Source organism: Clupea harengus, chromosome 12 (genome assembly GCF_900700415.2).
Source record: "Clupea harengus chromosome 12, Ch_v2.0.2, whole genome shotgun sequence".
Taxonomy (NCBI): Eukaryota; Metazoa; Chordata; class Actinopteri; order Clupeiformes; family Clupeidae; genus Clupea; species Clupea harengus.
In genome coordinates, this window is record NC_045163.1 from 15,248,838 (window position 1) to 15,261,739 (window position 12,902).

The 12,902-nt window shown below is 44.3% G+C and overlaps 1 protein-coding gene across 2 annotated transcripts in view; it reads right to left on the minus strand.

Annotated features, from left to right (window-relative positions):
- unc13bb (unc-13 homolog Bb (C. elegans)) overlaps positions 1–12,902 on the minus strand; it is a 97,148-nt gene that overhangs the window by 30,936 nt on the left and 53,310 nt on the right. Inside the window, exons 1-9 of one of the 2 annotated variants that reach the window (XM_031577627.2) lie at positions 8,204–8,681; positions 7,458–7,480; positions 5,846–5,886; positions 4,515–4,593; positions 4,363–4,368; positions 3,140–3,214; positions 2,555–2,774; positions 947–1,174; positions 573–714 (exon numbers count right to left, since the gene is read on the minus strand). In XM_031577627.2, the coding sequence (XP_031433487.2) occupies positions 573–714; positions 947–1,174; positions 2,555–2,774; positions 3,140–3,214; positions 4,363–4,368; positions 4,515–4,593; positions 5,846–5,886; positions 7,458–7,480; positions 8,204–8,360 (971 nt within the window). In that variant the 5' untranslated portion in view covers positions 8,361–8,681. Of the gene's footprint in view, positions 1–572; positions 715–946; positions 1,175–2,554; positions 2,775–3,139; positions 3,215–4,362; positions 4,369–4,514; positions 4,594–5,845; positions 5,887–7,457; positions 7,481–8,203; positions 8,682–12,902 lie in introns of those variants that run through there. The other variant, XM_042709326.1, reaches the window with a different exon arrangement.

A 12,902-nucleotide genomic window follows, 5' to 3' on the forward strand; every position in this document is an offset into this window, starting at 1 on the left:
CGGGCATCAATGAGCCTGTCTAGAGGGTTGACGACTCTGGCACAGACACTGTACATCGCCAGATCAGGGCCAGATCAGGGCCAGATCAGGGCTGAAGTAGGACCAGATATTTGAATCCCCAGGAGTCCGGGGCTTGATTCAGGCACTTTTGTGGTTCTGACATGCTGATGTACTCAGTAACTGATACTACAATCTATCTCTACATTATGAGTCAGTGTACAGTCTGTGTGTGTGTGTGTGTGTGTGTGTGTGTGTGTGTGTGTGTGTGTGTGTGTGTGTTTGTGTTTGTGTGAGCATTCCTTTCCAACACTACATTGGCAAAACTGAAGGTCATTATTTTGCAAACTGAGCTAGCCAACAGGGAAAACCATGGAAATCCAATTTGTATCATTTATAACTGCTGTAAATGACCTCAACATGCCTGGAGTACAGTGGCAGTACATTCTGATCTAAACAGATGTACTTCAATTCCAACAGAAATCTGTTCTAGAATGTTCTCCTTGGCATTATCCTAGAATGTCCTCCCTAAAGGATGATGCGTATGATGTTCTGTATTGTGTGGTGGGACTCACAAGTGGTACTTCTCCTCCCAGACGGGGTTGAGGTTGCCATAGATGGTCTTGGTCCTCTTCTTGGTCTTGCCCACCTGCACAGTGACGTAGGGGTCACTGGAGCCCGTCTTGTCTTTGGCCTGCAGTCCCTGGGCACACACAACTGCAGGGGAGAAAAGGACCATCAGAAGAGAGGAGAGTCTGATGATGAAGTGCATTGTTTATGAGAGAGAGCATTAGTATGTAAGTACACATGTAAGCATGCAGGTAAGAAATATGTTGGGAAAACAAAAATGAGAACCTAATGACAAATAATAAATAAGAAAGAAAGTAAGAAAGAAAGAAAAAGTACATTGATATTAGAGTGTATAACCAGTGCAGGGCACAGATTGTACCTGTTATGGTGATCTTGGCCGACCACTTCGACGTCCCGTCCAGCACGCTCTGCTTGATGCCCTTCATCTGCTGGCCATGGATGGACTTACTGACTATGAAGACGTCGCGGATCAGGTCGAAGATCTCCGGCTTGTTCCTCTCGCGGATCTTCATGCGGTCCTTCATAGCCATTATGATGTTCTGGGTGCGATCTTCGGCCCCGTGCTTGGAGCTCTTCTCCGCAGCGCCTGCTCAGCACACACACAAGTTTACACGTAGTTCACATAGTACACATCAAGTAGCCACATGTCAATTTAAAGACCATCCAAAAACCATCCAAATGTGAGTAGAATTATGACTACATTAGCAAATTACCAGTCATGTTATTGATTTTACACTCCCAGATTCAAAAACTGAATGTCCTATTTCACTGCAATAATATTCACACCATTAATTCATAAAGTGAAAGGGCAGCCAAGTAAGCTGCAAAAAGGTATAATAAAAGGATACCCAAATTAGATGTCATAAATAAAAAAACCTTTACATTAATTCATCCGCATTTATCCAGAGACGTAAACACAGCTGACAGTGAAGGTTAGCGTATTGTTATGGAAAACATTATGTAACGCAACATCAATCACAAACATCATGAATAAAATATAAATCACGATCTCTGGATGGCTACATCAAAAGTAATTAAGAAGCAGCTCGAACTCGGTAAACAAACTCTGACAGACATGACAGGTGGGTTTATTACACAAAGCCACAGTCTGTGGGTTTCAGAAAACAGTGAGAGACTGGACGTCTTCTCCGAAGGTTCCTGTTAAATCATATTTCTGATGGCTAATGGACCTGTCATTCTCAGCTAAAGCTGGTGGGAGATTTCCATTTGGATAATTCAGCTCTGCAGACTGAGCAGGGCCGAGGACAGTGCCCAGATAGTATCCTGGATCCGATCGGCCCTAGTCTGGCCCAGGTTCAGGCCCAGACCCGGCTAGTAGTGTGCTGGGACTCAGACATTCACAGAGAGAGCCAGCAACAATGAGCAGGTTCCCCCTTTTAGAGACGAAGGTAAAGCACCTTGATGGACGGCGGTCCTAGGTCGACCACAGCCCTTGAGGGTAGCATTTAAATGAAGGACAAGTGCCCCATTAACGAGCAATGAAACCACTATCTATCCCTCTAACCTCTCTCTCTCTCCGTCTAGCCATTCTGCATGCTTTTCCCTTCTTCTTTTACCTCCCTCTCCATCTCCCCGTCTACATGTTTCTCCTGTGATACATTAGTCAGTCTCCCCCTCCCCATTTCAGCTCAAGTCAGGTCGGCTTTCTACATTCAGCTTGCAGCTTTCCCTATATTCGTGTACAGTAGATGGCTTTGTTCAGGAGCACTACTGACAAAGCTTTGGTTCTGCCCTAGATCTTAACTTGAAGTAATGTCTTCTAAACCACCTTGTCATGTTTATATTCTCCATCTCTCTTCCTTCACTCTCTCTCCCTGTATGTCTCTCTATATCTCCATCTTTATATGTTCCCCCTACCTCTCTCTCCATCGCTCTCCTTCAAACAATTTCTCCCTCGCTACCTTCCTGTCCCCCCCCCCAACCTGACTCTCCCCACTGTACTCACGCTGTAAGCAGTCGGCATTGAGCAGCTCCTGGCACTTCTCGTGACATTTGACCCCGCACTCGGAGCAGCGCATGCCCTGGCGGGCGATGCCCCACAGCAGGCCCTCGCACTCGTAGCAGTAGGTGGGCGTGGTGGCAGTCCACACCTCAAAGTTGTGCGGCGTGGTGCAGGAGATGGGGTAGATCAGAGCCTGCAGGGTCTTCTTATACACATGGCTCTTCTGCAAGAGTGGACAGGCAGAGATGTCGAGTGAAAACACATATCAACAACGCAAATCAAGACAGAAGACACACATACACACAGAGAAGGGGAGATATAGGGGAGAGAACAAGGGGATTGTAGGAGGGAATGATTGAGATGGAGAGAGAAGAAGACATACAGAAAAACAGGCAGAGATAGAGAGAGAGACAGGCAGACAGACAATGAAAAGGACAGACAGAAGGAGGATAAAGAGGGAGAATGTGACAAACAAAGGATTGTAATTATGTAATTGATTTAATTATGAGCTATGAATTCCAAGCTTTGGTCTAACCGTAATACCAGACTATCTAAGGTGTTTTGTATCAAACACAAAAGAGCACTCACCAGGTCTTCATCCTTGATGGAGGAGCGGGAGGCCATGGCGGAGGCGATTCCAGCCTTCCTGGCCTGCACCAGAGACTGCACATCACAGAGGTCATTAAGACAACCGCATTAGCAATATTATCAGTCTTATTCATTTCATTTATAGGACCATGTGAGTCAATAAGTAAATTAATAAATAAATACTTTATATTAAGGTAACCTTAATTATCTTTCATTAATTAATGTGAGCATAACTCAAGCATAATTATTAGTAAATAGTGAAGTTCATGCTTTGTTGCAACTGATCAATTATACTTGATATCTAGGATCTAAACTCCCATGAATTCATTACAAAACATGGACAACAGAATAAAAAAAAAAGAGTTCTGTAATATCAAGCAGTCTAGTCTTAATATGTTTTAATGTTAATGGTACCTTAATGTAAAGCTTAACAAAATAATGATGTTTCTTAAAATCAATAATGTCTCAATAATCTTGACAACCCATTATCCCATAGACACCCATCCCGCTGTGAACCCAAACCTGAAAGTTTAATGAGGGGGTTAATGGGTTAATAACTCAGGCCAGTGAGGCAGGGTAAAACCCGTCCAGAGGGGGGGGGGGGGGGGGAGGAACGGAACAGATGAGAAGAAAAATAGTGTTAGTGTTAGCACTAGCTGCGATGCTAACCTCTTCTCTAAATTCCAGAATACTACTACTAAGATGGTAGTTAAGGTAGAAGGAGAGAATAACACCAAACAACCAGCTGAGCTAGAAGCTATATTTGTTATGCTACATTTTATATCTATGTGTCTATGTAAGTGGTAGCTTCAACGTAACAGGAGTGCAGGAGAAAACAAATGGTTAAATAATGTCCGTTATGGAGGTATGGAGAGGGGAGAAATACTGGTCCCATTCTTATATTAAGTAGGCTGCAAGTAGACTACAAATACATGTCAGAACATTATGTGACCATGCTAACTGAAAACATAAAATACCGTACAAGACAAATATTTGGTGGAGTAATATTGTTTGAATGGCCTAGGTTTCAGTCGGAGCTCAAACCCGAGGTTGTTCATGTCCATGTATTTGTACGACACTAGCATAATACTGTTAGTTCAAACAGTATTATACCACAGCTACTTGTAAACTCTTCCTGCCACTTAATATAGAGCTGGAACTGTGTTCCCACAACCAGTGAGGAATTGGAAACCAGGGCAGGGGCCAATTGAGTACAAACTTACCATAGCCTGACCAGGGTGGATGGTTGCATTCAAGAGAGTGGCAGATAAATTAATTTCAGTACTTTAAATAGGGGGTACAGAAACAGAGGTCATGTCTACAGTGGTCAATCAGAGTGTTACAGATGACAAAGTCTGGAGATCTGAACACTTACCACATCGCTAACCAGTGGGATGTGTTTCTTCTTGCGCATGTCTGGCATGCTATCAATACCAAACAGTCCACTGCCACCCCTGAAAAAATCCACACCGGCCATTAAAGAAGCATTCACCCACTAGCATAAACCCACTGAGACTTCACTGATATTTGTAGCTTAGCTTCTATTGTCAACTTGTTGTAGGTTTTATTTAAGCAAATATAGCCATACTAAAAATAGTTTTCAACAAGTGATTAGGTTGAACCAGACTATCACTTAAAGGTTAAAGTTAAGGTTAATGTATTCAGCAGACATTTTTGTCCAAAGCGACATACGAAACATTAGAAAAGACATTACACACAACAAATGAAAAAGAAATCAATTAATGATTATGAAATACTACTACTATTAGGCCTACTACTAATTATAATACCAATGTGATGCCACGATTCTTAAGCGCGTCCTCACCGCGTCCTAATGGTGGACGCAACAAACTTTCACTACACACACAAGTTACCGATGTTTAAAATCTCCGTTGTATTGTATAAATATTGCCCTGTCAAATCACTGTCATTCTGTTGTCATTACACAAATACTATAATGATGTAAGACTGTGTACCAAGGTTGCTTGTTCACCAAACGAGCTAGGATGAGTTCTTGCCGCCATTGCATTTGTTTCCTGTATGAGGAAGTGCGCTCCCGTCCTGGGACGAATTTATGGTTTGGGCAGGTGCGTGAGGAACGTGGTTTTACAGGTTTACAGTTGTGAATGTGATCTATAACTGCCGTCATCATTATTGTGAAGGACTGATTTAGTTCAAATGATTGTTGGTACCATTTTAACTCTGTTTAATGTGTATTTCATTTCACACACCACATGATTTTACCCGTGTTTTGAGCCGATGGTAGTATGGGCAAATTCGGGGTAGTTCAGCTAACCGTTAAAAGGGTTGGCGAAGTAGTAGTGGGGAACTTCTGTGGTGAGAACTTCTTAGAGAGAGTTTATTGTGAGCTAGTTTATGCTCTGCTCTAGAGATTTCAGAAACGTGAGTTCGTTGTCTGTGCACTGCCTCAGTTTAGTGACCTAGAGTACTACATTGTACTTTTGACTGTACATATACAGTTTATATGTATCTTTTTGTTTCCGTTTATATCAGTCTTTTTGTTTATAATTTTTTCACATTGGATTATACACTTGGTGGTGGAGAAATAAATTCACAAAACCAGAGCCTTGTGTGCCTTCACTAAAAGACTGCCGACACGGTTACCCTTTGACAACCTATACTAGTAACTATGATTATACTTATAAAGTATGCCTCAAACAAAAGAAAGACATAAAGTAGACCTACCCTGCTTTGACCCAAGCTTTGTTATCTCCATTCTCATGGCCCTGTGTATGTATAGTTCAAAATCATTAGTAAACGTGTGGCTTTCAAACACACATACAACATACAGTATACACATCACACCAAATCAACATACTGGCCTGCTTAGGTGCATAGAAAAGAAAGGGAATGATTGATTGAGTTTCACTTCACTTCAAAATAACAAACATGCAGAACATGAAAACCCCACTGACGGTGACTACCTGTTGAATAAACCAGCACCATTCAATTATTTTACCTCTGCCTCAAAAAGCACGACAGTTATTATTCTAAAGCGAAAGAAACCATAAGATATAGTCAGAGAAGCTATATACTTGCACACAGAGCTCAAGTGGACCAAGTTCATCACACATACCCCTGACTCCTCTTCACACTTTTAATGATCTAACAGCTGTGGCAAATCACAGGTTATGTGCAAACACATCTTTTTTCTACTCGTGCCTCTTGGGGAAATAAAAAGGCCAGAAATGGAGCTGTCAGAAATTTTATCAACATGTGCTTTTCCTGGCAGAACTTTGATGCCAGCAAGACATGACAGGTGACAGCTACTTGGGGGAGCCTGGATACACCAGCAGGTTCTCCTCCGCCACAGGTTACAGATGTGCAGTCAGAGCATGTCACATTTGATAGCTGGTCAAAGTGTGCGCTTCCACACAGAAGAGTTTTTACATCGGGAAAGTCTGGGGGGACTCTTTATGAAGAGGCAGACTGAGGCATATCTTAGAAGTTTTCTGCGGCGAGGAAAACAAGCCCTCTCTCTGCCGAACAAAACACAGAAAAAATGACGACGGGACAGGACAGGCTGGTAAACAAGCAGTGATGTGTTTGTGGTGCTTCACCCTCTGAGGTAAACCGTTTCATCAGCGCCAGCAATCCCGGCTCCTCTCAGACGCGCGGCTACAGAGAGGAAGAAACCCTGCAGCGTTCCAGTCCCAAAGTAGTCCTCCCCTTCTCTCCCCCTCTTTATCTCTCCCTCTCTTGCTCTCTTCATCTCTCTCTCTATCTCTATCTCTTGCTGAGCTCTGTGAGCTTTCACACCATCATATGAGGCAACCAGGCAGCAAGAGAGGGGCTTTCATACGCCTCAGAGCGCCACTTGTGCGACAGCACAAACTTCAAACTCTGAAAACATGACAGCAGATTCAAATTAAAAAAAGAACATACAGGCAAAACCACAGACTTGCACACAAACAGCCAAGTTTCACCCACTGTTGATTGAGAGGATGGGGAAAAAATGTTTGTAGACCTTACATTACTGCCATTACATTTCATGGGAGGGCACATGCAGTCTTACATTCCATGCATAAAGGATAACAAACATAAATGGGTTAGCCAATGGCATCAAAAAAGTAACAGTAACCCAAATAACAGGTGCTATTATAATGGATCTGGTGTCACATGCTTAATGCCAATTTAAAAGCTATGGGGTTCATGCAATTTACTAAAGCACCAAGCAAACACAAACTCTTTTGGCAAGGTCAGGCTGTGCAAAAACGGGTCATGTCGATAGTTAGCATCAAGGCTTCAGTAAATTCTGCTACAATAAGCATCAACTGAAAAATACATGCAGAGTAACCTGAGAATCTTCTTTGCTCCCCTCTGTGGAAAAGAGAGACAGCAAAAGTTCTGTGACATTCAGAGAAACATAAACAAAAATACACTATTTCACTATTTTATCAAAACCACCACATTTACACTTTTGAAAGACATTTCAATGTGTATATACAGACAAATGTATTGAAGAATTGATAATATTTAAAGGTATAGAATGTAGGATTTGGTGGCATTAAGCGGTGAGGCTGCAGATTGCAACCAACTGAATTTTTCTCCCTTTCCAAGTGTGTATGGGAAGCTACGGTGGCTGTCAGATGCCATACAAATGTGAAAGGCCCTCTCTAGTGCCAGTGTTTTGGTTTGTCCATTTTGGGCTACTGTAGAAACATGATGGCGCAACATGGCGGACTCCGTGGATGAGGACCTATTCCCTAAGTAAATACGAAGGGCTTATTCTAAGCTAACAAAAACACAACGTTTCAGAGTTAAAAGTGATTATACACTAATGAAAACATAATTATGAATACTACATTCCATGTCTTCTAATAGGTCACCCTAAATCCTACATACTGCACCTTTAAAAGGGTTTAAACTAGTGCTGTCAAAATTAACACATTGTGAATATCAATACACTTCTTTTGTGTTGATTCTACATTAGGCTTAATTCCGTGATAATACAAATAAATATCCATTTCGATTAATTTGTTGTTGTTTTTAATCGATTGACAGCACTAGTTTAAACTACTCAAATGCAAATCATATATATACCTAGATGAGATTCTTCATCAGAAAATATGGATTTTGATTCTTGTCCAATCCTTGACAGTCGACGCCGTGTTTCTTTTTTTTCCTTGAGAACTTCCCTAAAGCTTGTCTGCCACTTTGATTGGGCAAAAACAGCCCTGTCAGGACTTCCCTCTGTCATTTCCAGATTTGCCTCCACCTCGCCTGAGTCAAGCCCCAGCCTCTCTGTATTGAGTTCTGATGGACATTCCAGAATGTAACACTGTGGGTCTCCATGGTGATCTCTCCTCCTGGGAGACTGTTCAAAGGAGAGGCTCCCATTATGAGTCCAGCGAGAGCAGGCAGGGCTTAGTGGGGACTCTGGAGCACTGAGTGTTTGATGGGCGTAAGCTTGATCCTCTGATACTACTTGATTATGGTGGTCATCCAATCTAAGAGAGGCTTCATTGATCTGGTCCAGCTGTGGCAAAGAGGGGGAGACATCAAAGGCATTTCTAAGATGTCCTCTCCCCTGCCCGCGCATACCAGGCTTGCCTTGGAGAGGTTCTGTTTGAGGGTAGCTATCAACTGAGGCAGCATCTGATAGGTTCTCATCATCAGGATACCCATGAGAACCAGGTGCATCAAGTTCCTTCATAGCTCCACGCAGAGCTGACCTGAAGGTCATCATGGAGTGCCCCAGCTTCTTCACATCGTACCCCATGTCTGGGCTCTCAGGGTAGTCTGATGAGTTCCCCCTCGTGTCCCAGTCCTCCTCGCTGGCGTCCGCACATGGTTGCTCAGGCCACTCTCTCTCTGTGCTCTCAGAGTCCACGTCCAGCTGCTCCGCCGAGAGACACCGCCCACAGGTGGAGTGAGTGTCATAGTCGGTCAGAGTCACCGTAGAGTGACTCAGACTTCTGGAGGGGCCACTGCCTAGATCGTCTGCATAAGCATCAATAGTGTGGTACCCGGAGCTACGGGAGTAAGGGCAGTTTGGGGTGCAATCGCACTCCACGCCTGCAAGCGATTGCGCCCTAGGCATCTTCCAGTCCACCACACTTGAAGAGCTGGACGGGGAGTCGTAGTAGCGTCCGAACAACAGGGAGAGGTGTTCTGAGCTACTCCGTGACGAGTGGCCTGGTGTGCTGCTAGTGTCTGCACCCATATATCCATCGCCAGTGTCTGACCCTCTGCACGTCTGCCCCTCCAGGCTACATTGGCAGGAACAGGCATCCTCCTCACTCCACCCAGCTTCGCCACTCCAGGCACCCTCTTCGCTTGCACTGGCTGGCAGGCCCACGCTTCTAGAGCGATATCTGTCCTCCCGTCCAGCAGCTCTGCAGCTGGGGCAGGAGGAGAGTGAACTAGTGCTCTGGAAGTCCGCTCGGTACCGCCTATCCGGGTAAGGGAGTCTAGATTTATGACCTCCCAAAACTGGAGACCCTGAGCTGCGAGGTGAGGGCGCTCGATCTGGCCGTTGCCTTGCGGTGTCTACACCTCGGTAAGATGCAATAACTTCTCTCCTCTCCTTCAAGGCTCGCTTTATTGCTCTATCCTTCTCCTTGGGGAAGGTGTATTGGTGAACAGGTGGGCTGCTGGTTCTTCGAGGTAAGGTGGCTAGTGTTCTGTGGGGGCTTGCGTGACGTGCCATCATTCTTGGCGATGGGTAAGGACCATAAGCGCTTCCCGTGTATAGCTCCTCAATCTCTGTGAGTACGGCATCAACGCAACACGACACTTCATCCACAGAACCCTTGACAGAGGAGAGGTACTGCCTCAGGTCAGAGATTTCTTCCTGAATTTTATTTATGCCTTGCAGCTCTTTCAGAATATGCTCAACTATAGTGCTCGACCCTTCTTGCTTTGCCCTATGCCTATGTTCAATCTCCTCTTCTCTTCCAGTGCCTCTTCTGGGGTTGGGGGTCTCCTCGACAGTCTTTCCCTCATCTACATAGTCAGAGCTGCTTTCCTCTCCAGACCTTGGGTGATCTGGCATGGGTCCATTATGGTGGATGGTGCATGGTATCCTGACATTGCCCTCTCTGTTTAGCTCCACCTCACCAACAAAGGACTTGCTGGAAGCACAGACACGACTGTGGCCATTGGGCATAGATCGCATGCCTGAGTGATAGCTGGTGGGTCTACGCTTTGACTTGCATAAAACCACCTCCTCCTCTTCCTCCTCCAGCTCCATAGGGGTATATCGAGAGCTGTGTATGGAGTGTTCCCCGGGACCGTGTAGAAACTTCTGGATCTTTTTCCGGAAGCCGGGTCCCATCTTAGGGCTCTGAGTCTTCTTCTTGACCAGGTCCCTTTTCTTGGCCCACTTGTTTGGGGGGACTCCCATGGCGTCTGTGTCATCGTGTTCATTACTGTGTCCCCTGGAGAACATAACGCTGGAGAGACTCGCCCGCTAAGGGTTAACAAGCACCCTGGGGCTCTGCGCTAGTGGGCAACTAGCACCCAGCGACTCTGAAGTAGGGGTGCCAGAGGATGCCAGCCATATCACCTGAGATACAAAAAAAGCAGCATTGAGACTTTTATCAAAGAGTCTTGCCCATTGCCCATATAACAGCAGCATGCGTAGAAAAAAAATGCACCGTCCACTCTTAAAGAAAAGAGCTGGATCTTTTGCCAAAACAACTCTTAACTGCTTGATCCTATAGAAGAGTTACGAAGAGAATATTTGGACTTGTAAAAAGCCCAGGAGGAAACTTTTCATTCCGATATAGTATTCAGATTTACTGAATTAATCTAATTTCAAGATTTCTTATAGTGTCATTTTCACATCAAACCTGCTTTTCTAGATGATTATAGTAAATGTTACACTCTTCATGAATGTCATCAGCCTAAGCTAAAGAAGTTTCATAAACACTCATCAAACTAAGCATAGCCAATATGAATTTTACGGTATGAATTAGCACACAAACAACATCCATCAAATTAACATTGAAATATATGCAAATAAATAGATCACGGCTCAAAACTTTCTTTCGCTTCTGTTATCATAGTCTTACTTAAGCTGCCTGTAGGGTACGACTGAACCGCATACCCCCTACCCACCTCTTTCCCTTTAAGAGGAGGAAACGAGGAGGCTAGCGTGAACCTTTAAACATTGCTTGAACCTTAACAAGGGGCTTTCGTTCGGCTCCAGTCTCCACCAGCCACAGGCTATTTACAGACACCAGGCGCCAAGAGAAGCTGCTGTTAGCGGCATCACATCCGTGCGGCCACGGACAGCTCCCTGTCACAACACACTGAGAGGGATAATCCCTTTCCTTCTCCTGTGCCCTGGAGGACAGGACACTAGCAGAGCCATAGAGGCAGGACAGATGAGGAGCAGCTCTCAACCTAACTATTAAGTGGGGCGAGGGGTTTAAGTGTTCATTAAGTGAAGCAGCAGAACAGGGGGGGGGGGACGGGACTCTCTGGTTATCAAAATGGGGGGAGAAACTCAGTTCTCTGGTGTAATCTTAACATCTTGATTGGCTAACAAAAGGAGAGAAAAAAAGGAGAGCAGGATTTTAATAGTGTGGTAATGATATCAGGCCTTGGAGGAACAATCATTTCCACCCACCCAGGGTATAAGGACATCATCGATATGCTTTTGAATTTCTCAGTCAAAGGGACACTAAAAAGGCACTTTCTGCTCTGCTAAGATAAAGAGGATAATTATGGGCAGAAAGGAGGACGATTATGATTGGAAGCAAAGGCCATGTCATGAAAGATTTCTATTGCACAGAAGCACCTGTGCCACACTCTGAAAAATCCTGCATTGTGTGCTTGGTGTTGGATTACTATACATATGAATTACTTTTTCAATAACATTAAAGCCCTTGTGATATTTCCAGAAGCTTTCCAGGTGCAAGAAAAGCAGCAGAAGCAGTCCAAGAGAACGTGTCTAATTATTCCTCCTCTCTAAGAACGACAGAAGTGGACACTGATGCGCCATCACAAAAAGAGGGGAAAGAGAAAGAGGCAATTAGAGAGTGAGTGCGTCTTGTCAGTCACTGTCACTAGCCTCCCCTCCCTTCTGTGCTGTGGGTGTGTCCTAAAAAACAGGAAGAGTGACATTCCAGCTGTGTGCACCGCAGGACAGTGGACTGTTAAGTGAGATCCCGCTGATTGTAATCTGCACCTTGCCCCAGTACTCACTGTTGATATCGCATTTAAACAGGGAAGGCAAGCAGGGGTGGCTGTACCTCCTCTGCTTCTCTCTTTCGCTCACACACGCACACGCACACGCACACGCACACGCACACTCTGACATGAGACACCTGACAGGTATAATTAAAATATGTTGTTTACCACTGTCAAGGTGCTTTGTCTTCAGTATTACATGACACTGAGCATGTGAATAAAATGACAGGACATTTCACTGATGTACACTAAATAGCTTTTGTACTGGTATTGTATTTCTGTTGGCTAAAGAAGTCGAACATTGCCTTGCTCGTTAACCCTATACTAAAAGGGTTTAGAGGCTGATATCTGCAAATAGCAGAATAATGAATATGCTGTTGCCTTGATTGTCACAGAGTGAGAGTCAAAGTGGACCACAAACCAAAGGAAGGCATGATGACCTTAATAATCTTAAAGGTCGAGTCCTTTCAATCAGTTGTCAGGTACTAAAGATAAATGAATTAGCAAGGTCTGACAAGATTTTTTTTTAGTGCTTTAGTGCTTTTTTCTCCTATGCTCTGACCTCCTCACGTAAAAAAATACCCGTGTATCCAAGTTCCTG